Source organism: Coenobita brevimanus, chromosome 72, assembly GCF_032717465.1.
Source record: "Coenobita brevimanus isolate Jiangsu-jjx chromosome 72, ASM3271746v2, whole genome shotgun sequence".
Classification (NCBI taxonomy): Eukaryota; Metazoa; Arthropoda; class Malacostraca; order Decapoda; family Coenobitidae; genus Coenobita; species Coenobita brevimanus.
The window spans coordinates 42342181-42367180 of NC_137025.1; the positions used below are offsets into that span (position 1 = coordinate 42342181).

At 39.3% G+C, this 25000-nt stretch overlaps 3 protein-coding genes across 3 annotated transcripts in view; all 3 read right to left on the bottom strand.

Moving 5' to 3' along the window:
* The window catches only part of LOC145407122 (uncharacterized), a 12823-nt gene extending 6249 nt beyond the window's left edge, over positions 1–6574 (bottom strand). The window contains exon 1 of the mRNA XM_080278141.1: positions 6533–6574. Within this exon, the coding sequence (XP_080134267.1) occupies positions 6533–6574 (42 nt within the window). The remainder of the gene's footprint in view (positions 1–6532) is intronic.
* A 1782-nt stretch (positions 6575–8356) lies between these two features.
* On the bottom strand, positions 8357–14403 carry LOC145407123 (uncharacterized). Its single transcript, XM_080278142.1, has 5 exons — positions 14392–14403; positions 12131–12190; positions 10191–10328; positions 9289–9330; positions 8357–8455 (listed from the first exon to the last, which is right to left on the bottom strand). Exons 1-5 carry the CDS (start codon positions 14401–14403, stop codon positions 8357–8359), a joined length of 351 nt encoding a protein of 116 aa, XP_080134268.1.
* A 4658-nt stretch (positions 14404–19061) lies between these two features.
* The window catches only part of LOC145407124 (pro-resilin-like), a 5952-nt gene continuing 13 nt past the window's right edge, over positions 19062–25000 (bottom strand). Inside the window, exons 2-5 of the mRNA XM_080278143.1 lie at positions 21908–21967; positions 20746–20883; positions 19465–19506; positions 19062–19178 (exon numbers count right to left, since the gene is read on the bottom strand). Of these exons, the coding sequence (XP_080134269.1) occupies positions 19062–19178; positions 19465–19506; positions 20746–20883; positions 21908–21967 (357 nt within the window). The remainder of the gene's footprint in view (positions 19179–19464; positions 19507–20745; positions 20884–21907; positions 21968–25000) is intronic.

Consider the following 25000-nt stretch of genomic DNA (forward strand, 5'->3'; position numbering starts at 1 on the left):
GCCCCTCTCTCTCTCTCTCTCTCTGTATTTGCAGCTCAGGGTCAAGAAGCGACGATGATGATGATTATGGTGGTGATGATATTGATGGTGGTGATGATGATGATGATGGTGATGTTATTGATGATGATGGTGGTGGTGGTGATGATTGTGGTGATGATGGTGGTGATGATGATAATGATGATGATGGTGATGGAGATGATGATGATGATGGTGATGATGGTCATGATGATGGTGATGATGATAATGATGATGGTGATGATGATGATGATGATGTTGATATACTCTACCTTAATTTGGCCCAAACTTTCGTAATATTGCGACTTAGGATAATGACGATTCTACATCCTTTCCGTAGCACTTCTTCGTGACTAGCATCGTATCCAAGCGTCATCCTATAACAACTCTGCATTCAAGATGGAGAGATGGCAATTTTAGGCCAAGTTAGAGTGAAAGTGGTGTAGAAACGATGTGAAAAATTAATGAAGCTCCCTAACGCCTTTTCCTAAGCGATTTATTTTATTGCACCTTACTCTCTTTGTTACATAAATCCTTTCAAAAATCGTCCTAGTAACGATGTGAAAATTCATGAAGCTCCCTAACACCTTTTCCTAAGCGATTTATTTTATTGCACCTTACTCATGTGTTACATAAATCCTTTCAAAAACCGTCCTAGTAACGATGTGGAAGTTAATGAAGCTCCCTAACACCTTTTCATAAGCGATTTGTTACACCTTACTCCACTGCTGCATAAGTCCTTCCAATATCCAAGAATAAATCGCAGAGGAAGAGGTGTTAGGGAGCCTCCTCAGTCAACGGGAAGACGGGCCTTGCTCTGCCAATGAGTTACGTTAAATAATGTGGAAAAGGACAAAAAGCAATGATGAATTAGGCCAGCGAAACAGGTGTGTGTGTGTGTGTGTGTGTGTGTGTGTGTGTGTGTGTGTGTGTGTGTGTGTGTGTGTGTGTGTGTGTGTGTGTGTGTGTGTGTGTGTGTGTGTGTGTGTGTGTGTGTGTGTGTGGATGGGTGTACTGCTCCTCTGAACTGTGCTTGCATTCCTCCACCTCTACGACGGGCGCGTAGCACCCGTCTAGCAGCAAACTCTCATCCCTTTTCTGTCCAACTCTCTAATGCAAGAGTTAACCGTTACTCCCAGTCCTTCATTTATGCAACAGGTCAGCTCTGGAACTGTCTCCCTCTGTCTGTATTTCCTGCTTCCTATGATCTCCAGTCTTTCAAACGCAGTGTGTCCAGGCATCTCGAAATGACCGGATCTTGAATTTGGCTCGTTTGTATTGTTTTTCTCAGAAGGAACGGTTTGTGGGCCCTTAGCTTTTGGTTCTTTCTTTTTTGCATTAAAAGTGTGTTTTTTGCAAGTACGAATGTATGTATGTTTTTTCTGTATGTATGTATATGTATGTATGGATGGATGGGTGTATGTATGTGTATGTATGTATGTAGTATACAGTATGTATATTTATGTAAGTATATGTATGTAGCCTGTATGGTGTGTATATATATATATATATATATATATATATATATATATATATATATATATATATATATATGAGCCTCTGTGGTACAGTGGTAGAGTGTGCGTTTCGTTTCGTACACGGATGAACCAGGGTTCGCGCCCCGCCAGGGTAATAAACTTTGGGAGTGTTCACCCGGCCACGTACTACATTGGCGGACATAAGGGGTGCTGTGGTTGAACCAGTGTCGCTTACTATAAAGTATGCTTGCACCCAGTCGGCTTGCGCGGGCCGATTACACTTGGTTCACAGACTACACACACATCCAAAGCCACTCCAACACTACAATTACACTTACAAGCACTTCTCACCCTACATACAATCTCTACCAGACAGCCTAAGCCACTTGGTAGAGATACATTGGCTGTATCGTCCCCACTTCGGTCGGGATAGGCCGGTCCTGCAGTGGTCACTCAAAACGGCTGCTGCTGATGATATATATATATATATATATATATATATATATATATATTTATATGTATTTGATGTATGCTGTGTATGTATGTATGTATGTAGATAGCCATGTGTATTTTCCCTCCCAATTATCAATTTGTATTTCACATTTATCGAGTGAGAGATGAACAAAAGACTCATACAGACACGAGCATTCATAATAGATAGATAGATAGATAGGCGGATAGTTTGTAATGAAGTACAGAAATTCATGGATATTAAATAGTTGACGAATAAGACACAAACACGAGCATTCATAATAGATAGATAATAGATGGATAGATAGATAGATAGATAGACAGATAGATCGATAGATAGTGTGTTTAATGGAGTAGTAAATTTCCTCGATGTTAAATAGTTTAGTAGATAGATAATAGATAGATAGGTAGATGGATGGATGGATAGATAGATAGATAGTTTGTTCAATGGAGTAGTGAATTTCATGGATGTTAATTAGATGTTTTGATGGCCTAGAATAAGTCGCTGCTAAAATACTGTTACGTACATGTGGATGGTAAAATATATGGGAGATTTGCTTTATTCGCTTTATTACTAGTCAAAGGATAAATATTTATATGTTTAACACGATAAAACTGTTTCGCTCCATTAACGCCATAAATGTTTCGTGTGTGTGTGTGTGTGTGTGTGTGTGTGTGTGTGTGTGTGTGTGTGTGTGTGTGTGTTTGTGTGTGTGTGTGTTGTATCGCTGTGTGTGTTAATTCGGCTGTATAAATGGTTGGTGTTGTGTGTGTGTGTGTGTGTGTGTGTGTGTGTGTGTGTGTGTTTTGTATCGCCATGTATGTGTTAATTCGGCTGTATAAATGGTGGGTGTTGTGTGTGTTGTGTGTGTGTGTGTGTGTGTGTGTGTGTGTGTGTGTTTGTGTTTTGTATCGCCATGTATGTGTTAATTTTGCTGTATAAATGGTCGGTGTTGTGTGTGTTTTGTGTGTGTGTGTGTGTGTGTGTGTGTGTGTGTGTGTGTGTGTGTGTTTTGTATCGCCATGTATGTGTTAATTTTGCTGTATAAATGGTCGGTGTTGTGTGTGTGTGTGTGTGTGTGTGTGTGTGTGTGTGTGTGTGTGTGTGTGTGTGTGTTTTGTATCGCTATGTATGTGTTGATTTTGCTGTATAAATGGTCGGTGGTATGTGTGTGTGTGTGTGTGTTTTGTATCGCCATGTATGTGTTAATTCGGCTTTATAATTGGTCAGTGTTATGTGTGTGTGTGTGTGTGTGTGTGTGTGTGTGTGTTTTGTATCGCCATGTATGTGTTAATTTTGCTGTATAAATGGTCGGTGTTGTGTGTGTGTGTGTGTGTGTGTGTGTGTGTGTGTGTGTTTCGCTATGTATGTGTTAATTTTGCTGTATAAATGGTGGGTGTTGTGTGTGTGTGTGTGTGTGTGTGTGTGTGTGTGTGTGTGTGTGTTTTGTATCGCTATGTATGTGTTAATTTTGCTGTATAAATGGTGGGTGTTGTGTGTGTGTGTGTGTGTGTGTGTGTGTGTGTGTGTGTGTTTTGTATCGCCATGTATGTGTTAATTTTGCTGTATAAATGGTGGGTGTTGTGTGTGTGTGTGTGTGTGTGTGTGTGTGTGTGTGTGTGTGTGTGTGTGTTTTGTATCGCCATGTATGTGTTAATTTTGCTGTATAAATGGTCGGTGTTATGTAAGCTTGTGTTGATGTTTGTAATGTCCTTAATTAAACACGCTTAAACCTTACTTTATAAATTAACAGTATTATCTATCTATAAGTCTATCTACCTATGTATGTGTCTACCACTATATCTATCTGTCCATTTATGTATTACCTCTGTCTATGTTTTTCTCTGTCTATCTATCTATCTATCTATCTATTTGTCCGTCTGTGTGTATGTATAAATCTATCTTTTTTCTCTATATGTCTTTCTATCTATCTATCTGTCCGTCTGTATGTATATGTATAAATCTATCTGTGTTTTTCTCTCTGTGTATCTATCTGTCTATCTATCTATCTGTCCGTCTGTATGTATGTATAAATCTGTGTGTATCTGTGTGTTTTTCCCTGTATGTCTGTGTATGTCTCTGTCTATCTATATCTATCTGTCTATCTGTCCATCTATGTCCGTCTTCTTTTTCTGTGTCTCCCTATGTATGTACGTGTATATGTATATTTGCATGTACGTATGAGTATCTATATGTATGTATGTATGTGCGTGTGTCTATATCAACAGCAGCAGAATGTAGCCAAAACACCTTTCTAGAACAAAGATGTCTCCTTTCCCTTTCTCTCTGCCTTTTTCCTTTCTCTTTGCTTTTTTCCTTTCTTTTTGCCTTTTTTCTTTCTCTTTGCCTTTTTCCTTTGTCTTTGCCTTTTTTCTTTCTCTTTGCCTTTTTCCTTTCTCTTTGCCTTTTTCCTTTCTCTTTGCCTTTTTCCTTTCTCTTTGCCATTTTCCTTTCTCTTTGCCTTTCACCTCTACACCTGTTCCATCCAATCCCAGGAAATCTGTAAATATCATCACTACAAGGTCGTCTGCCCACCCCCCACACGCCTCCCTGCCTCTCAAATAATCTGAGTCTTTCTCTGAAAAGCTTGTAAGAAAGACATGATTTTCTTGAGATGGTAGTTTGTGTGGTAAGAGGGTAGTTGAGATGGTAGTTTATGTGGTAAGATGGTAGTTGATGTGGTATGATGGTAGTTAAGATGGTAGTTTATGTGGTAAGATGGTAGTTTGTGTGGTAAGATGGTAGTTTATGTGGTAAGATGGTAGTGTATGTGGTAAGATGGTAGTTAAGATGGTAGTGTATGTGGTAAGATGGTAGTTGAGATGGTAGTTTATGAGGTAAGATGGTAGTTGAGATGGTAGTTTATGTGGTAAGATGGTAGTTTATGTGGTAAGATGGTAGTTGAGATCGTAGGTTATGTGGTAAGATGGTAGTTTATGTGGTAAGATGGTAGTTGAGATGGTAGTTTATGTGGTAAGATGGTAGTTGAGATGGTAGTTTATGTGGTAAGATGGTAGTTGAGATGGTAGTTTATGTGGTAAGATGGTAGTTGAGATGGTAGTTTATGTGGTAAGATGGTAGTTGAGATGGTAGTTTATGTGGTAAGATGGTAGTTGAGATGGTAGTTTATGTGGTAAGATGGTAGTTGAGATGGTAGTTTATGTGGTAAGATGGTAGTTGAGATGGTAGTTTATGTGGTAAGATGGTAGTTGAGATGGTAGTTTATGTGGTAAGATGGTAGTTGAGATGGTAGTTTATGTGGTAAGATGGTAGTTGAGATGGTAGTTTATGTGGTAAGATGGTAGTTGAGATGGTAGTTTATGTGGTAAGATGGTAATTGAGATGGTAGTTTATGTGGTAAGATGGTAGTTTATGTGGTAAGATGGTAATTGAGATGGTAGTTTGTGGTAAGATGGTAGTGTATGTGGTAAGACGGTAGTTGAGATGGTAGTTTATGTGGTAAGATGGTAGTTGAGATGGTAGTTTATGTGGTAAGATGGTAGTTCATGTCGTCTACTTTCGTCTGTTTTCTTATCGTTAGGCTCTTGGGGGGTGGGGGGTCAGGAGGCTCCCTAACACCTCTAACGTACCGATTTATTCCTGATTCTGCTCCGTTACTATAATCTTGTGCTTTATTTATGCAATCTGTGTTTACATTAGAAAGATTAACGAAGCATAGAATATTAATGGGTAGTTTCGAAAATAAATCGCTAAGGAAAAGGTGTTAGGGAGCTTCCTTACCTGACAGGCATATGGGCTTACATATATTTTTTCATTTTTCAAGCATAATTTTTTTTTTTTCAACGTCTCAGATAACTCCATAGATTATTATTATTATTTTTAATTTTATAGATTTGACAAATTCTAAGAGAAAGGACAGACAATTATCTTCCATTCTTATTCATACGATTAGATTTATTTTTTTTATTTTCCTTTTTATTTTATGCAAGAAAGAAGGAACCCAAGGCCAGGATCCCGCGAAATTGTTCCCTCCAAGAAAAAACTAAAATCTCTGGAATTTTAGCTGTGGTGTCCATAAGGGATATAAAAACACACACACACACACACACACACACACACACACACACACACACACACACACCTTTGATGGGTTGAGATTTCTTGGATAAAGTCATTTTGCATTGTTATTATTATTATTATTATTATTGTTGTTATCATTGTTATTACTATTATCGTTATTATTATTATTATTATTATTATTATTATTATTATTATTTGTGTGTGTGTGTGTGTGTGTGTGTGTGTGTGTGTGTGTGTGTGTGTGTGTGTTTTAGCAGTATTTAGTTAAAGGAACCCCACCTGTGAGAAGAATACACCTGAAGGAAAGACTGTAGGGTTTTAGTGCATACTTTTAGGGTCAGTATTTATGTATTTATTTATTTATCTCTTTACCTGTATATTTATTTGTGTTATTTTAAGGTCACTTGGTTCCTGAGAGAGAGAGAGAGAGAGAGAGAGAAAGAGAGCAGACTGTCCATGTTATATGTAAATGTTCAGATGGGTTACGACAACACTATTTACTAAGAGGTCACGCGTTCTATCCCACCTGAGGAGTTGGCTCTACCTCCTCTCCGTAGCACTTCCTCATGACTAGCATCTTTGGGGTTTTTTATTTATTGTTACAGATCGGCATGCAAAACTGAGAGATGTCAATTTTAGGCCAAAGAAATAGCAAGCAAAAGCAGTGGCTGAATCGGTAGAGAGGCGGCCTGCAGTCCTAATGGATCCAGGTTCGAATCCCGGCTGGGGCAGGGAACAGTTTAAGGATTTGAATTTCTTAAAAAGAAGACTTTTTTGATCTATCAGATGACCCACCGACATGTCATAAAAGTACCCCCGCTAATACCAGTGCACCAGTCCTGTATGAGACAGCCCTAGCATGTATTCAGTATGGACGGTGGGTGTTAGCGCTGAAGTGGTGACATGTGGGGATGTAGGAGGACTACTGGGCCCCAAGGAGGACTACTGGGACTTGGGAATGGGCCCTGAAACCTGTGGCCAGAGTCGGACACGTAAAAAAAAAAAAAAAAGAAAGAAAAAAAAAATGTAGTGACCTGCTGTTACTGTATGCATGTTTCAACCATTTTCTTCCAGTGACAGTAAAGGGGTTAACTATTTTATTTCTTCTAACCCCCTCAGATGATATTATTGATCTGAGGAAAGCCTGTATTGACTAAAAGGGGTAACTACCTTATTATGGCTGGTTAAACTATTTTTTTAATATATAACTGAGGGGAAAGTTGTAGTCACTTGGCCGAGAAATTTTGAAGACCTAGTATTATCCAAAAGGGAGAGAAATATATATAGATTAATGAGTAAATATAGTAAGGTAAAGAGAAAAAATATATATGGTTCTATATGTATTTGCTCATAAATATATAACTTATACAATTCAATGTAAAAAAATATAGTGTATTTTTAACACAAGCCGTTGGATACACAAGAGAAGAGCACAGAGATTAAAGGCATGTGATTGATTACATTGAGGACACTGCGTCACTGATTGATGTTTGGATGTAGTGTTTGGAATTTTGTGTTTAAATGTGAAGTGTTTGGATTTTTTTGTTTAAATGTTAAGTGTTTGGAATTTTTTGTGTTTAAATGTACAGTGTTTGGAATGTTTATCACAGTGGCAAAAAACATCAGAGGGTAAGCATCGCACATCTGGCGGTTCCTTGAGGCTTGGTGCTGATTGGCTGTGACTTTTCAAACCGGATTCAGCCTGAGCCAATCACGTCCTCTCTTCTGTTCCAACGGCCCCGCGGAAAAAGCATCTGGGTATTTTTTTATTTTTTTAGGATAGTTTTTTGGTTTTGAGGGGGAAAAAATGAGGTTAGTGAGAGTTTAAGAGAAAAAAGTTGAGGTTAGTTAGCACAGCAGATGAAAGCGGGTTGGAAGGTTAAGCTGAAGCAGAGTTGGTGTGTGGGTGTTAGAGTATTTTGAAGTGTGACGATCGTGGCTGTCTTTCATGAAGGCAGGGTTGGAGTATACATTGAATAAAGGCGGCAGAGGATTGATAGTTGAAAGCAAAACTGTTCTTGCAGAGCAGTTGAAAGTTGGGGCGAGTTGTTTTGAGTAACCTTGAAGGAAAGTTAAAGATGCTGATTTAAGAGAGAGTTAAGAAGTTTTTAAGTAAGCGACTGATAGCCTGAAATTGGACAGCAGGGTTTATCTGAAGGGGGGGGGGGACTTGCACAGAATACAGGAATTATAAAGACCGTTTGATAACTGGAGTAGACTTTTTGGTGAGTGCCATTGGAGGAGAGAAAGGCTGGAGGCAAACTTTAGTGAAGAGTAAATTTGTGAGACAGGTGAGAATAGCCTGTGAGTGGAAGTAGCCCCTCGCCCTGTGTGGTAGCCCTGGGTAGCCTTAGTGGTGACCGTGGTGGTGGTGACCGTGGTGGTGGTCGAAGAAGGTAGCTGGGTGACCGTAGTGCTTGGGGTGGTGGGCCTTGCCGTGGTAGCTCACCTGTACGTAAACAAAAGCACGTGGACAGTATTAGTAAACAAACCCACGTGGTCAGTATTAGTAAACAAACCCACGTGGTCAGTATTAGTAAACAAACCCACGTGGTCAGTATTAGTAAACACAATACTAGGGACGCAGCCTCATTAGTCACACATACCCTGCATTAGTGGTAGATTTACAGATCTGATGAATGAAAACGTTGTTGCCATTTTAAATGAAACTGACTTTATATATATGTTAAATAATAAAAACGTAGGTTACAAACTCTGTAATGAAAACACACTAATAGGTGAAAATTGAGACAGCAAGTTTATGAATGACAATAGTAAATTTGTGAATGAAAATAATTACTTCACTAGTATGAGTGGCACATTACTGATATGAATGAGGATTGGAACTACAGATCAAAACATGACGGATTAAATTAACGAAAACTTATCACGGTTGTGTAATATGTCAACCAATAATCCTTACATAAATTAAAAAAGGGAAATACAGTACAAGATTACAAAGACAGAAACACAAATACATGTCATCTAAGTAAAATCTGAGGCTAGAAGGATATGAATGAAGCAAAAATATTAGTAATTTCTAGTAACAGTATTATTATTAAATTTATTAAGTAATGATTGAATGAACAGGCGTGGACAAAAGAATCATGCCACCTCTTAAACATTTTTCAAGCTCCAAAATTCTGAAATATTTATAAGAATTTAAAGATAAAATTACACTACGAAATTCATAGCTTTTTTTTTTTTTTTTTTTTTTTTATGGCTGTGGAGTGGATGATTATTTTTGTCCTCTACTGTAGGCGTTGTTACGTGTTATCTTACCTTTGCCACGTAGCCCTTGTGGTGGTCAGCGTGATAGTGCACCTGAGGGAAAGAAAGGGAGGTCAGATGAGGTCATGAGAGAAAGAGAGAGAGAGAGAATTTACCTGACGTCTTTTTATATATACGGACGATTATTTTCTGAGGGGAGGAAAAGGTCAGATGAGGTGAGAGAGAGAGAGAGAGAGAGATTTACCTGTCATTGTTTATCTATTCTAACGATCATTTTCTCCCAGGATAGACTTTTCGACCTCGATAGATAAAAATTCGTCCTTTATTAATTCCTTTACTGTAATAAACAAACGGCATCGTAATGAAGGGGTTAGAGTAGTGGAATAGGCAGGATAGTAGTAGTAGTTAGTGCTTGTAGAATAGGCTGGATTGTTAACCTCAAATTGGACACCCATAGTTACTGTAGTTAGGTCGTATTTTCCCTACTCTATATTTGACCTACCTTGACCTACCCCTTTGTATATTTGACCTGCCTACCTGTACATTTGACCTACCTTGACCTACCTTTGTATATTTGACCGCCTACCTGTACATTTGACCTACCTTGACCCTGCCTGTGTATATTTGACCTACTTTGACCTACCTTTCTGTATATTTGACCTACCTTGACCTACCTTTTGTATATTTGACCTACTTTGACCAACCTTTGTATATTTGACCTAGCTTGACCTGCCTTTCTGTATATTTGACCTACTTTGACCTACCTTTCTGTACATTTGACCTACCTTTCCGTACATATGACCTATCTTGACCAACCTTTGTATATTTGACCTTCCTACCTGTACATTTGACCTACTTTGACTTGCATTTCTGTGTATTTGACCTACTTTGACCTACCTTTCTGTATATTTGACCTATGACCTACCTTTCTGTATATTTGACCTTTGACCTACCTTCTGCACTCTTCCGTCGGGCAGGTCAACAGTGTAGTGACCCCAGACGTTCTTGCCATCACCCTTCTCGTGTTGACCAAAGTGGGTGTGCTTCCAGAAGTCCTTGACGTGGTAGTCGTAGTGGTAAGGCAGTGGTTCCTGTAGTAGTAGTAGTAGTAGTAGTAGTGGTGGTAGTGATTGTGGTGGTAGTAGTGGCGAGGGAGAGGGGGTTGAACGGTGGTTAAAGTAGTTTTATGGTAGTGGTTGTTATGGGTTGGGTTTAGAACAGATGTTAATGGTGGTGTTATGGTATTGGCTGGTATGGTTGGGAGGGGGTTGGTATAAGGGCGCGTCCACACGTGTGCTGGAACAAGTGCTGGCAATCGTACGGACACACTTATCCCATCACCTCTGCTGCCGGTGTTCGAAGCTGCACTGAGACATACTTGCATACATCTGTCCAAACACTGCTGCATACATGTACCCAAACGTGTTGCCAGCTGTGTTGCCAATATATGTTTGAGCACACGTGTGGACGCGCCCTATGGAGTTAATGGCAGTGGTTCCTGGAGGGGGTTAGAATATGGTGCTAGTCACGAAGAAGTGCTACGGGAAGGATGTAGACGTGGGTGAAGTAAGTATAGTAGTAAGCAGAAAAAGGAAATATTGACAGCTTCCTGGGGTTTTGGAGAAAATTAATATATATTCTCGTATATTCTTAGACCCGTACTCTCGTCGGTTAAGGAAGCTCCCTAACACCTCTTCCTAAGCGATTTATTTTTGGATATGGCGGGTTGATATCCTTTTATGCTATTTTTATGCAGAGTGTGGCGATAATTGAATGATTTGAGCAACAGAAAAGATGATAGTAACATAAATCGGTGAGGAAGAGGTGTATGGGAGTAACATAAAATAAATCGCTGAGGAAGAGGTGTCAGGGAGTAGCATAAAATAAATCGCTGAGGAAGAGGTGTTAGGGAGCTTCCTTAACCGATTGGAATGCGAGCCTAGGAATCTTCAAAGGAAATGTGAAATGGGAAACTTAATTCTTGATATGGGAAAAAAATATAAAAAAGATGGATGATTTTTTTTATATGCACAAATTCTTAATCATGTTTTTTTTTTTCTACTAATTTTAATCGCCTATAAGCAGCCGGTATAGAAATAAATCCTAAATTAGTTCTAAGTAAATCCTAAATAAATCCTAAATAATATCAAGTGCTGCAAAAATTAACATTGTTGGACATTTTTATTTTTATGTAATATGGTTTCTGTTGTGGTTTCTTGTGATTTATGTGGTTTCTGTTATGTGGTTTATGTGGTTTCTGTTATGTGATTTATGTGGTTTCTGTTTGTGATTTATGTGGTTTCTGTTATTTGGTTTATGTGGTTTCTTATTTGGTTTATGTGGTTTCTGTTATTTGGTTTATGTGGTTTCTGTTATTTGGTTTATGTGGTTTCTGTTATTTGGTTTATGTGGTTTCTGTTATTTGGTTTATGTGGTTTCTGTTATTTGGTTTATGTGGTTTCTGTTATTTGGTTTATGTGGTTTCTGTTATGTGGTTTATGTGGTTATTTGTTTAATGTGGATTTTGTTATTTGGTTTATGTGGTTATGTGGTTTCTGTTATTTGGTTTATGTGGTTTCTGTTATGTGGTTTCTGTTATTTGGTTTATGTGGTTTCTGTTATGTGGTTTATGTTATTTTGTTTGTGGTTATTTGTTTAATGTGGATTTTGTTATTTGGTTTATGTGGTTTCTGTTATGTGGGTTATTTGGTTTGTGGTTTCCGTGATTTATGTAGTTTCTGTTATTTGGTTTATGGGTTTTCTGTTATTTGGTTTATGTGGTTTATGCTATGTGGTTTATGCAGTATGTGACGAAGTATGTGATATGTATGGGTTATGTGGCTTCTTTTGTTATGTGATTTATGTTGGGGGTCATGAGGATGCTTTGACTTACGTGGTGGTGGTGTCCGGGGTCAGCCAGGGTCACGGCAGCCACCACCAGGGCCAGGAGCAGCTGGGGACACAAGAGGTCAAGTGAGGTCATGGGAGGTATGGGATTTTTTTTTGTGTCATCTGTGTTGCGTAAATCCTTCCATTACCGCCATACTCAGCATAAATAACGTAGAAAGGGATACTGAAATAAATCGCTAAGGAAGAGTTGTTAGGACATAGATAGATAGATAGATAAATCGCTAAGGAAGAGGTGTTAGACAAATGGATAGATTGATTGAGAGATAAATCGCTAAGGAAGAGATGATAGACAGATAGATAGATAGATTAGATAAATAGATAGATGGATAAATCGGATGTTAATAGCTGTTACGGTAGAGGCTTATCAGTAAGAACAAAGACCTTTTACTGATAACGGGATAAGAATCACCGTAAGTCAGAAATTAATCTTAAGAAAAAATAATCACTTGCGGATATGGGATAAGAAAAAAGATGTTATGAAGGAAGATTTTACAGTAGCCAAAATTTGAAAGAGAGAGAGAGAGAGAGATTAGTGAATATTTAAGAAGCAGTTATTTCTCAAGCTTTACTTTTCACGAGAGAGAGAGAGAGAGAGAGAGAGAAAGACGTCGGTGTGGTCTGAAATTGAGTATAATGACGTGAAAGACAACGGTGAATAACGGTGAAAGACAGCGGCAGATAACGTGAAAGACAGCGGTGAATAACGGTGAAAGACAGCGGTGAATAACGTGAAAGACAACGGTGAATAACGGTGAAAGACAGCGGTGGATAACGTGAAAGACAACGGTGAATGACGGTGAAAGACAGCGATGGATTACATGAAAGACAACGGTGAATGACGGTGAAAGACAACGGTGAATAACGTGAAAAACAGTGAATGACGGTGAAAGACAGCGGTGGATTACATGAAAGACGACGGTGAATAACGTGAAAATCAGTGAATAATGTGAAAGGCAGCGGTGAACAGCGTGAAAGACAACGGTAATAACGTGAAAGACAACGGTAATAACGTGAAAGACAACAGTGAATAACGTGAAAGTTAGCGGTGAATGACAGTGAAAGACAACGGTGAATGACGTGAAAAACGGTGAAATTCATCCGGGTATTTATTTCCTTTGTTGGAGAGAGTTCAGAATGGCTGTTTATTTTTTGTACATGTAAACCGCATTATTGGGGAGAGAGAGAGAGAGAGAGAGAGAGAGAGAGAGAGAGAGAGAGAGAATGTGCGTGTGTGTGTGTGTGTGTGTGTGTGTGTGGTTAATTTTTTCTGAATGTAAACCACTGACTATGAGAGAGAGAGAATGAGTGTGTGTGTGTGTGTGTGTGTGTGTGTGGTTAATTTTTTCTGAATGTAAAACCGCACTGTTAGACTGAGAGAGAGAGAGAGAGAGAGAGAGAGAGAGAGAGAGAGAGGTTGTAGACGCACGACAGATAAAAACATAACAAAACCATAAATAAATGACGTAATAAATCAGCATTATTTGACGGAAAATGTATGAAAAAAAAAAAATGAATTATAAAGCAACGCACTCTATCACGCTCTACCCCTTCAGAACGACGATGGACAATTTTTTCATTCCTGCCTTTTTTTTTTTTTTTGCTGAGGGGGGTCTTTTGTAGTGAAAAATTTAATGGAGATTAATTTCAACCATCACTCCACCGTCAAGGTCCCCAAAACGTGGCATAAACTCGACCGACACGAGCAATAGTGAAGTGACAAAAGGGGTTCTGGGTTCGTCTTTTGTCTGTTGTGGCGGCTCCCTAACACCTCTTCCTTGGTGGTTTATTTTGGGATATGGCTGGTTGGTATCCTTTTTGTACGTTATTTTTGCAGAGTATGGCGATATTAGCAGGACCTACATAACATAGAATAGGAGAGTAACGTGTAATTAGCAAACTAAATCGCTTAGGAAAAGGTGTTAGGGAGCTTCCTTAACCGACGGGAATACGGGCCCTGGTACTGAAGAAGGGTTGTTGTTGTTGTTTTCTTGTCTCACAGGCTTATCTCAAACGTGAGCCCGGTAGACTGCAGGCTGAAGCTGGCCTTGTCTTGCAATCCACCATCCCCCTTTCAGCGGATAGGGAATTGAGGGATGTTTGTATAACCGGGCAGCTCCAGCACCCAGTCTCAACGGTGCCACCACGTGAAGGCCTCTCTTTTGAAGCACCGAAGGAGGGCTAAACCAGATCAGTACAAGTCTCGTTCCAACACAAGTCTCGTCACAACCAAAATCAGTCACTAACTTGAGGGAACATGGTGATTGGCTTGTGTGGTTTCGTTGCAGTCGAGATCTGCTTCGGAATGATGCAGTTTTGCCCTGTCAGGCCTTATATATCAGATCCACGGGCACTGGAAACACGTGTGATGGGCAAAAAAACTGGTGAAAGAGAGAATATGTGAAAGAATTTGGAATGTTTTTCTGGGGGGGGAAGCGAATCGAGCGACGTGTGGCATCTTCTCTCCCGCCGTCCCGCCCTGTGATTGGCTGAGGGTGCGGTAGTTGCCACGTCTCGCCACAGTTCTGGGGAGTGTTGCCTACGATTTTATTTTATTTTTTTCAATGGTTTTCGCTATTTTTGCGTTCTGTTTTCATTTTTGGGTGGGCGTTTTTGATTTATTGTGAGGGGAAAGGTGTGTGTGTGTGTGTGTGTGTGTGTGTGTGTGTGTGTGTGTGTGTGTGATGGTGTACAGGGTGACATTGAGGCGATTATGTTTGTGGTTACCTCTTCTGAGATTACGGCGCCTCAGTAGATAGATAAATAGATAGGTAGATAGATATATAGATAGATAGATAAATAGTAGCTGTCTTGTCAGTGTAGCATGGGAGGTCATGTCACCATATGGGATAAAAGTACTTCACACACACACACACACACACACACACACACACACACACACACACTCTCTCTCTCTCTCTCTCTCTCTCTCTCTCTCTCTCACACACACACACACACACACACACTCTCTCTCTCTCTCTCTCTCTCTCTCTCTCTCTCTCTCTCTCTCTCTCTCTGATAACTGTGATTCCATATGAGATCCACTGTAGAGGAGAGTGGTAACTAATTAACCCTTTCCCATGCTGGTGAAGTACGAGTGTGTGTGTGTGTGTGTGTGTGTGTGTGTGTGTGTGTGTGTGCTGGTCGAAATGTTATAATCCCTATATAACTTAAAATCTAATCAAACCCCAAAATCTTACATAGCATCCCACATCGTTATGACAAAAATTTATTACAACTCAAAAAAAAATAAATAAATAAATAAGTTTGTGTGATTCATGCATTTCTTAGACAGTTTTCATTAATATTTTCTTTTCATGGTTTACGTGAAGTGGATATAATTTTAAATATATTTTTGACTCTGGCGGTGAGAATTTGAAAATGTGTTTTGAGGTGACAAATGCTTTCATGAAAATTAAGTTTTTTCTTTTTCTTTTATTTAATTGCTATTCTTTAGTTCCTCAGATATATGTATATTTGAATATTTTAATACTAAGATGAATTTTATGGATTTGCGATTATTATGAATTATTATTATTATTATTATTATTATTATTATTATTATTATATTCCTACTACTACTGCTACTACTACTACTACTACTACTACTATACTGTTTTTTTTTTTTTTTTTTTTTTATCGGGGCGAAGATGCAGTTGACATTGGTGATGATTGGCTGAATGCAACATTACTTCATAATCTCCGTATTATTAATTGACAACATATATCTGATGGGGAAATTTGGGTTAGTAAATGTTATTCGAACATGTTGCATTTAGCCAATCGTCACCAATCTATCAAGTGCATCTTTGCGTCAATAAAAAAAAAAACTGAGTATAGTACTATTTTTACTATTATGTATTTATTATTATTATTATTATTATTTAATTATTATTATTATTATTATTATTATTTTATTATTATTATTATTATTATTATTATTATTATTGTGATACTCCCATTAATCTTGGTTATCTCATTGATATTGGTGGGAAAGGAGGTCCGGATGATGATGATGATGATAAAAATTGTTTGGTTTACTATTTTACCTTTTTTTTTTTTTTTATCAGAAAAAAAGAATAATTATCATGGGAAAGAGTTAAAGCCAGCTGTAAAGGATTTAATATCATGCACAGAACTGGAATACAAGAATATATTCCTGAAAGTGTGCTGTATTTTATTACCTTACACGGGAGGGATTTGCATCACTCGAAAAAAAATTAATAATAATAATAGAAAACAAACCAGTAAAGGATATAAATTTCCCAGAGCACAGCGTATACATTAAAAACTCACTTTGTTCTTGATTTACTTATTTTATTCATGAAATTCAGGATTGACAGAATCTAAATGACTGGTGTTCAGGTATAGTAAAGTCTTGCAGTGCTCACAAAATCACTTAAAAAAATTCACATCACTTAAAAAAAATTCCCCCGCAGTACTTTAAAAATGTTCCCCCACACCACTTTTAAAAAATGTCGTACAAATATCAATGTGGAAAAGATAAGTAGATGAATACGAGATCCCGATGCCAAGGAATTTCAAACATTCTAAATCCCTCCAAAACTTTGATCTTTGTTCACAGTTAATATTGGACCAGAACTGCCCCGTTTGGAATGAAAATAGTACGAAATGTGCTGACAGAAGTATAGATACATTTATTCTTCAACCAGCAGTGATTTTCAACAGCTTTAGAAAATCGTCTTGTACTTGAATGCCAAGAGACTTTTTGCCGGGTGTCCCACAGATAACAGTGAAAAATAAGTTTCTTACGCCTCCTCCTCTTGAACGGTGGATGCGCTAATAGTTCTGCTGGTTGGGTGCGGTGAAGAATTTTGCCTGTTTTGTCAAAGTGCTGGGTGAATTGATAGCCGTAACGCGTCTCAAAGGTGTAACGCGTCTCGAAGGTCGTGTGAAGGCGATGAATGCTGGAGCTCCACCTAACAGAAAGATGGATGCGTCGAGAGGTTCTGTATTGCGTGTCCCTGTGTGTGTGGGTGCGGTGAAGGCCTTACCCTCCTGACGAAGGGCTGGTTGCATCGATAGCCACAACACTTTCCAAAGGTCGCATGAGTGTGATGAGTGCTGTAGCTTCCCCTGACTGAAGGTTGCATGCATCGAGAGGTTCTATTTGCATGTCCTTGAACCCGTAACCTGAACCTTTGTCACCTATTGCTGTGGGTTCAGAAGTTGAGCTCCCCCTCCCCCTTTATGTATGGTAGCTGTTGGCCTCATGGTACTGACTTGTGGGTAAGACCTGGTGGTGAAAAGGCAGTATAGGAGCCAGTCATTCCATCGATGTGAAGAGGTCTCATGTGCCCCTCTCCCCATGGATTTAAGGGCTTGAAAGATGAATTCGGGTTGTCAAAGGTGCTCACAGTAGCGACTCAACATTGCGTATCCCATCTTTGGAGTGATAGTTGTTCCTGATCTATCGTGTACCCCCGTGATGAACTGTGGGATGTTATTGCAAGACAGGTTTAAGTAGAGGAAGGCATTTGTACAGTTTTTGGCTTTAGATTATTGGAAAGTATTAGGTTTGTTACGTTAGTTCATTCTGCATACAAAGGACAGAATGAGGAGCTGCACTGTAGGACGAGGCTAAGTGATGAGAATGTTTCCTTGGCCGGCCTAAACCTTTTTTGCCGTTTTGGACACCTAGGCATGTAGTTCAGGCTGAAATGCATTATTTTTTATTTTAGGAATCCTATTGACAGTATATATATGGACTGTTGCAGCTGTGAGTGAAGTATATTGCTCAGTACCGGCAAACACCAAGAGGGTTTACCCAACTAAGTGAAATCCCAACTAAGTGAAAGCGTTAAGTACCTTTATGATCTCACATACTGCAGTACATAAATGATGCACAGATGGTTTTTGTATAGTGTTCAAATTAGGAGGAAGATAAAACTCAGCTGTGCTTGTATTTTATATATTTGCTTATAAAACATAACGCGTATACAGTAATATGTAAAAATATATATATCTGAACTTACACAAGCCGTTGGCAAAACAGCAGAAGAGCGGACATGATACAGACTTGTTTTTAAAGACAACATTACTGGTTGAAAATTCTGAACATAAAATTACAGTAACTTTAACTTCAGTTCTTGCTGAAGATAAATGTAGAATATCAGTATTTTTTACGTCAGTCAGTGCTAAAAATCAGTGCTAAAAATGATCAGAGAAGCGTTGTATATCTGGCATCTCCTCCGTTCTTTGCGCTGATTGGTCGTGACGTATCAAGCAGAGATCCATACTGAGCCAATCACGTTCTCTCTTCTCTTGTTCCATCGGCCCCGCGAAAACAACTGGGTATTCTTTTCCTGCTTAATGAGTGAAAAGAAGGGGTTCAGGGATTAATGAGGGGTTAAGGGAAGGTCAAGGTGGTTTGGCAAAGGGGCTGAAGGACAATTAGCCAAGCTGCATCCATTGTGGTTGAGGAAAATGGGTAGGAAAGGTTGTCATTTAGAGAAGAATTTGTGTGAGTAAATATTAGCTTTGAAGTTTGATGTCTCCCTGTGTATTTTATTTTTTTTGGTTGAAGCAGAGTTGGGTTTGGGGTTGATGGAAAGTATGAAAATTGAAAGCAAAGCGTGGCATGTTCCTGTGAAGTCTGAGAAATGTTTGCGGTAGAGTTGAAGCCAAATGGAGACGAAGCAGGATAGCTGAAAAGATTTGAATACAAGGACTAACAACTCGAAGGTTTAGCATCAACTTGAGCCGAGGTTAAACTTGAGAAATCCAAGAATCTGTTGAAGAAGCCCCTCAGCTAAAACTTGAGTAGCTTTAGTGAGAGGTTAAGATTGAAAGCAGACTTGATGTGAGAGTAAAATTGCGAGGTATGCGAGAATGAAGTTGATGAAGTTGAGAGTGGAAGTAGCCCCCTTTGCCGTCTGTGGTAGCCCTTCGTAGCCTTAGTGGTGACCGTGACCATGGCCATGACCGTGACCGTGGTGGCCGTGGTGGTGGCCGAAGAAGGTGGCTGCATGACCGTAGTGCTTGGGGTGGTGGGCCTTGCCGTGGTAGCTCACCTGTACATAAAAGCACGTGGTCTTTATTAGTAAACACAAACACGTGATCTTTGATGGTAAACACAAGCACGTGGTCGTTGATAGTAAGCTTTATCTCTGACCAAAGCTTTGTCACTGCCTAAAGCTTTCTCTGATCAAAGCTTTCTCTGTCAACCTAAAGAAGTTATTTTTTTTTCCTTTGTTGCTATTAATGAAGGGGTTCAAATTGGATTAAAAATAGAGATTATATATTTTTTTGAATTATAATGGAAGTGATGAGTAAGATAATTGACACTAATGATCTTACCTTTGCTACGTATCCCTTGTGGTGGTCAGCGTGGTAATCGACCTGAAGGGGTGGAAGTTGAGGTCAGGCGAGGTCATTAAGTAATAGTGAGGAATTGTTGATGGGTAATTAAGACAAATTAGTGTTTATTAATAATATTATTTTTAGGATTTTGGTGATAGGTGGTAATTATGGAAGGTTGCTGTTATTATTATTATTATTATTATAGTAATAGTACTCGTAGTAGTAGTAGTAGTAGTAGTAGTAGTAGTACTGGTGGTGGTGATGGTGGTAGTAGTAGTAGTAGTAGTAGTAATGTTGTTATTATTATTATTATTATTATTATTATTTGTAGAGGTGTTTTAGGGGCAGATCTTGGCAAAACTACAATTTGGTCTTGTTTCTTAAAAAATTACCTGGTCAGTTTAAAGTCTAAAGGTGTATTACGGTCATTAAAAATATAATAATATAATAATGTTTTCCTGAGTGTCGAAAGTAATTATGGCGGAGGGAGGTTTTAGCGGTATTTGGAGTCTGCTGTGTAAACCCCTCTCATTTGCCGCGAAAAAAGAGTAGGCGAATTTGGCGTGCTATTGTGAGTTTTTATTTTTTATTTTTTATTTTTTGCCCTTTTTTTTTTTTTTTTGGCCACTCAGCGGTAATGGATTTGGGAGTCCTGTGAAGCGAGATGGATGTGTGTGTGTGTGTGTGTGTGTGTGTGTGTGTGTGTGTGTGTGTGTGTGTGTGTGTGTGTGTGTGTGGTAAAACTTGTCCTACTATTTCATTTCATCTATCGTCACTCTTAGGGTATGTCTGTCACTTCCTTAACGCATCATATCAGAGAGAATAATCTATGGGCAGCGAAACATACCAAGCCTCTCTCAACCTAGGAATATTTGCCAGCAGAGGAAAGTGAGAAGCAGAAGAGGTGAAATATTAGGCAGGGAAACATACTATAATAGGCCTCTCTCTGCTAAGGAGTATTTGCCAGCAGAGGAAAGTGAGAAGCAGAAGAGGTGAAATATTAGGCAGAGAAACATACTAGGCCTCTCTCTGCTAAGGAGTATTTGCCAGCAGAGGAAAGTGAGAAGCAGAAGAGGTGAAATATTAGGCAGAGAAACATACTAGGCCTCTCTCTGCTAAGGAGTATTTGCCAGCAGAGGAAAGTGAGAAGCAGAAGAGGTGAAATATTAGGCAGAGAAACATACCAAGCCTCTCACAGCTTAGGAATATTAGCCAGCAGAGGAAAGTGAGAAGCAGAAGGGAAATACTAGACGAATGTTTGTCTCCGAGCATGCATACCCTCTGCTTCCTTCCGTCGGGCAGGTCAACAGTATAGTGACCCCAGACGCTCTTGCCATCACCCTTCTCGTGTTGACCAAAGTGGGTGTGCTTCCAGAAGTCCTTTACGTGGTAGTCGTAGTGGTAGGGCAGTGGTTCCTGAAAGAGGGGGTGAGTAGGGGCTTAATGGTAGGATATGGTAGTGGTTTTGAGGGAGAGTTGGTGTAGGGAGTTGATGGTAGTGGTTGGGGAGGGGTTGAAAAGGGGTTAATGGTAGGGTATGTTAGTGGTTTTGGGGGAGGGTTGGTGTATAGAGTTTATGGTAGATATGGTAGTGGTTTTGAGGGGGGGTTGGTGTATGGAGTTAATGGTAGGGTATGGTAGTGGTTTTGATGGAGGGTTGGTGTATAGAGTTTATGGTAGTGGTTTTGAGGGGGGGTTGGTGTATGGAGTTAATGGTGGTGTATGGTAGTGGTTTTGATGGAGGGTTGGTGTGGGAAGTTGATGGTAGTATATGGTAGTGGTTTTGAGGGAGAGTTGGTGTAGGGAATGAATGGTAGTGTTATGATAGTGGTTGGTGTGGTTGGGAGGCTGGGTTAGTACATTGGGTGTGGTAGTGGTTCCTGGGGGTGGTAGGGGTTAGAATAGGGGGTTGATGGCAGTTATGGTAGCGGGTATGGGGGAAGGGGTTAGTGTATGGTAGGGAATGGTAGTGGTGCCATTAGAAACACTGCAATGTACTCCATTCATTTTAACTTGACAAAATTTCTTCCTTTTGCCCCTTATTTCACGTACTGGAGAAAGACAATACTATTCATCCATTCCATAGCACTTCTTCGTGACTAGCAATTTTAGGCCAAGTTAGAGTAAGCATAGTGTAGTTTTGAGCACTTTTTTTTTATTTTTTTAATTTGCTGAGTAAAATTGGCCCTTTTAAAAATCTGAATTATATCCCAAAGTGGCGTTAATTACAAATGGACTTTTATCTTTATTTATTTATTTATTTTATTTTTTGATGAATAGAGGAAGGCTAAAATGAAAATAAAAATGGTACACTAAATCATAAAGGTTACGTGTTATGTGATTTGACTTACGTGATTTGACTTACGTGTTATGTGAGGTACTGCACGTCACTTGACTTAAGTTACGTGTTATTTGGGGTACTGCACGTGATTTGACTTACGTGATGGTGGTGTCCGGGGTCAGCCAGGGTCGCGGCAGCCACCACCAGGGCCAGGAGCAGCTGAGGTCACGGGAGGTCATGATAGGTCAGATTGAGATTGTAAATTATCTTGGTTTAAAGGGACTAAGGATGTGTGTATACTGAAGAAACGCGCACACACACACACACACACACACACACACACACACACACACACACACACACACACACACACACACACACACACACACACACACACTTCCGATACCTGTGCACACCTGTCGCTTGATTTCCCCTTCACCATAATATTCTTAGGCCGATATTCTCCTCATTTATCTCCCTAACACTTCTTCCTTAGCGATTTATTTTTAGATGTGGTAAAGTGCGAGGGAAGAGACGAATCGTAAAAGAATAATGTAATGGAAAAAGACTTAAAGAAATAAATGGGACGTGAGGGGCAATTTTGGGAGCGATATTTTTAGCTAAAGTAAATGTTTCTTTTTTGAGAGAGAGAGAGAGAGAGAGAGAGAGAGAGAGAGAGAGAGAGAGAGAGAGAGAGAGAGAGAGAGAGAGAGAGTCAGGATGTGTGGTTTGTTTTTTGAGATAAAACCAGTTATAACGTTTTTGAGAGAGAGAGAGAGAGAAAGGGGGGGGAGAATGTGTGTGTGTGTGTGTGTGTGTGTGTGTGTGTGTGTGTGTGTGTGTTCCCTGTTTACTTTGGCACTTTTCCACTCAGTTGGATGAATGGATGGTTAAATAAAGCATTGATTATTTGTGTAATTTGGTGTGATTGTATACCCACGGGTTTTCATGTGTATGGGTGTATGTGTATGTATTTTTCCGGGTGTTAGTAGTGTAGATTTGCATGAATAATAATGTATGAATCAGTATATTAATGAATTACGGTATATTTGATTATAGGAGTATACTTATAATGGTTTTTCGTCCCAGTGCATGTGTGGGGGGATTATAGTGTGTGTGTGTGTGTGTGTGTGTGTGTGTGTGTGTGTGTGTGTGTGTGTGTGTGTTTATTATAATTGTGTGTGTATTATAATTCTGTGTGTGTGTGTGTGTGTGTGTGTGTGTGTGTGTGTGTATTATAATTGTGTGTGTGTATTATAATTCTGTGTGTGTGTGTGTGTGTGTGTGTATTATAATTGTGTGTGTGTGTATTATAATCCTGTGTGTGTGTGTGTGTGTGTGTGTGTATTATAATTGTGTGTGTGTGTGTGTGTGTATTATAATTGTGTGTGTGTGTGTGTGTGTGTGTATTATAATCCTGTGTGTGTGTTTTAGTATATATCTACAAATACATCTAGTTTAGTGATGGCTTACCTTTCATTTACCTGGCAGCTTCAGTTTACCTGTGGCTAATTAATTCACCTTTCTCCCCGCAGGTAAGTTGAGCATCACGTGACTGGAGAGAGGCCGTGGTATGTACTTCTGTATGTATGTACTTTAATATTTGTACTTCTGTATATGTACTTCTCTGTATATGTGCTTCATTATGTTTTTTAAGTGAGTGAAGTGAGAAGTATAGAATTTAGTTACTTGGTTTCGACATATAACAAGCGAATTAGCATCTTTTTTCTCTGTTAGCGTAATTTTCGTGTTGAATTTTAATACTTCTGTTTACGGTTCTCGAGTGTTAGTGAGGAACAGACTGTATTATTGTTATTAGTCCTAAGGTAAGACATACAGTATTATACAGTATCACATGCTTGCGACTCTACCCTATACTGATTTTTAGCGAGTCTGTTGCGTGTTTACAGTGGCGTATATGGGTGGATGAATTTCTGTCTTGATCGCCAAAATTCTGTCTTGATCGCCAAAAATCTGCCTTGATCGCCAAAAATCTGTCTTGATCGCCAAAAATCTGTCTTGATCGCCAAAATTCTGTCTTGATCGCCAAAATTCTGACGATCGCCAAAAATTCTGACTTGATCGCCAAAAATCTGTCTTGATCGCCGAAATCGGAGGGTGATAAGTGGTGTCTATTTCCGTTAAACCCATAGAGTAAAAAGAACATCCTTTTCCTGAATATTATTTTTTTTAGGGGTTGGGGTCCTTGAATATTCGTTGGGGGGTCTTTGGGGGGGGGTTTGAGGGGTGTCTGTCTAGGGGTAGGATGCTTGAACGTACCTAAGATCGAGACCCTGTCGTAAGTTAGGATTTCTGTCGTAAGATCTAGGGACAAGGGATGATTAGACACTCACCTTCGTAGTTCATCCTGCTTAATTATAACCTACGATAATTTTTCACTTTGAGTTTTGCTTTTTATAGGAGGAACAGGGGTTGTATTAAGACTGGCCTGCTTCTTTTCTTGTTCATCCTGCAAGAACTAAGGCAGAAAAACACACCCACGCGTTTGTTAGCCACGATACAACAAGTGATCCGCGGTGGGTGTGATGCTGTCCTTTTTTGGGCGACGTTGATAATAATTCTTCGATGAAATATTGGGGGAGAAAACTAAGCTGATGTAGGCAAGTGTAAATCCATCTCAAATACACCTAAGCAGAGGAACTAGATCTTTAAGAATACCTAATCTTAGCAGTTAGTATATGATAGAGGATGGTGTGAGCTGGGAGGGCAGTGAAATGGCAGGGGACAGGGCGACATGGAGGCGATTTGTTTACGGCAACCCTGAATAAAGCAGGAGGCGATTTGTTTACGGCAACCCTGAATAAAGCACCTGGCAATAGATAGTTTGAAAGACAAGTTAGAAATATACACATAAGCTTGTAAACCGCACTTTTTGCACGACCAACACACACACAAAATAGAAAAGCATGGAGGTGATTTGTTTGCGGCCACCCTGAGTAAAGCAATAGTTAGACAGGTTGAAAGATAAGCTAGAAATATGGGAATAAGCTTTTAAACCGCACTTTTTCCTTCGACCAACACACACACATACACACACACGCAATATAAACAGCACAGTAACTTCGAATAGATAGACAGTTTGAAAGACAAGATAGAAATATAGAAATAAGCCTATAAACCGCACGTTTTCCACGACAGAGACTCACACACATAAAATCTAAAGAGCACAGTATCTTCCACACACAAAATATAAACAGCACAGTAATGTATCACCAAATTCACAAACACTAA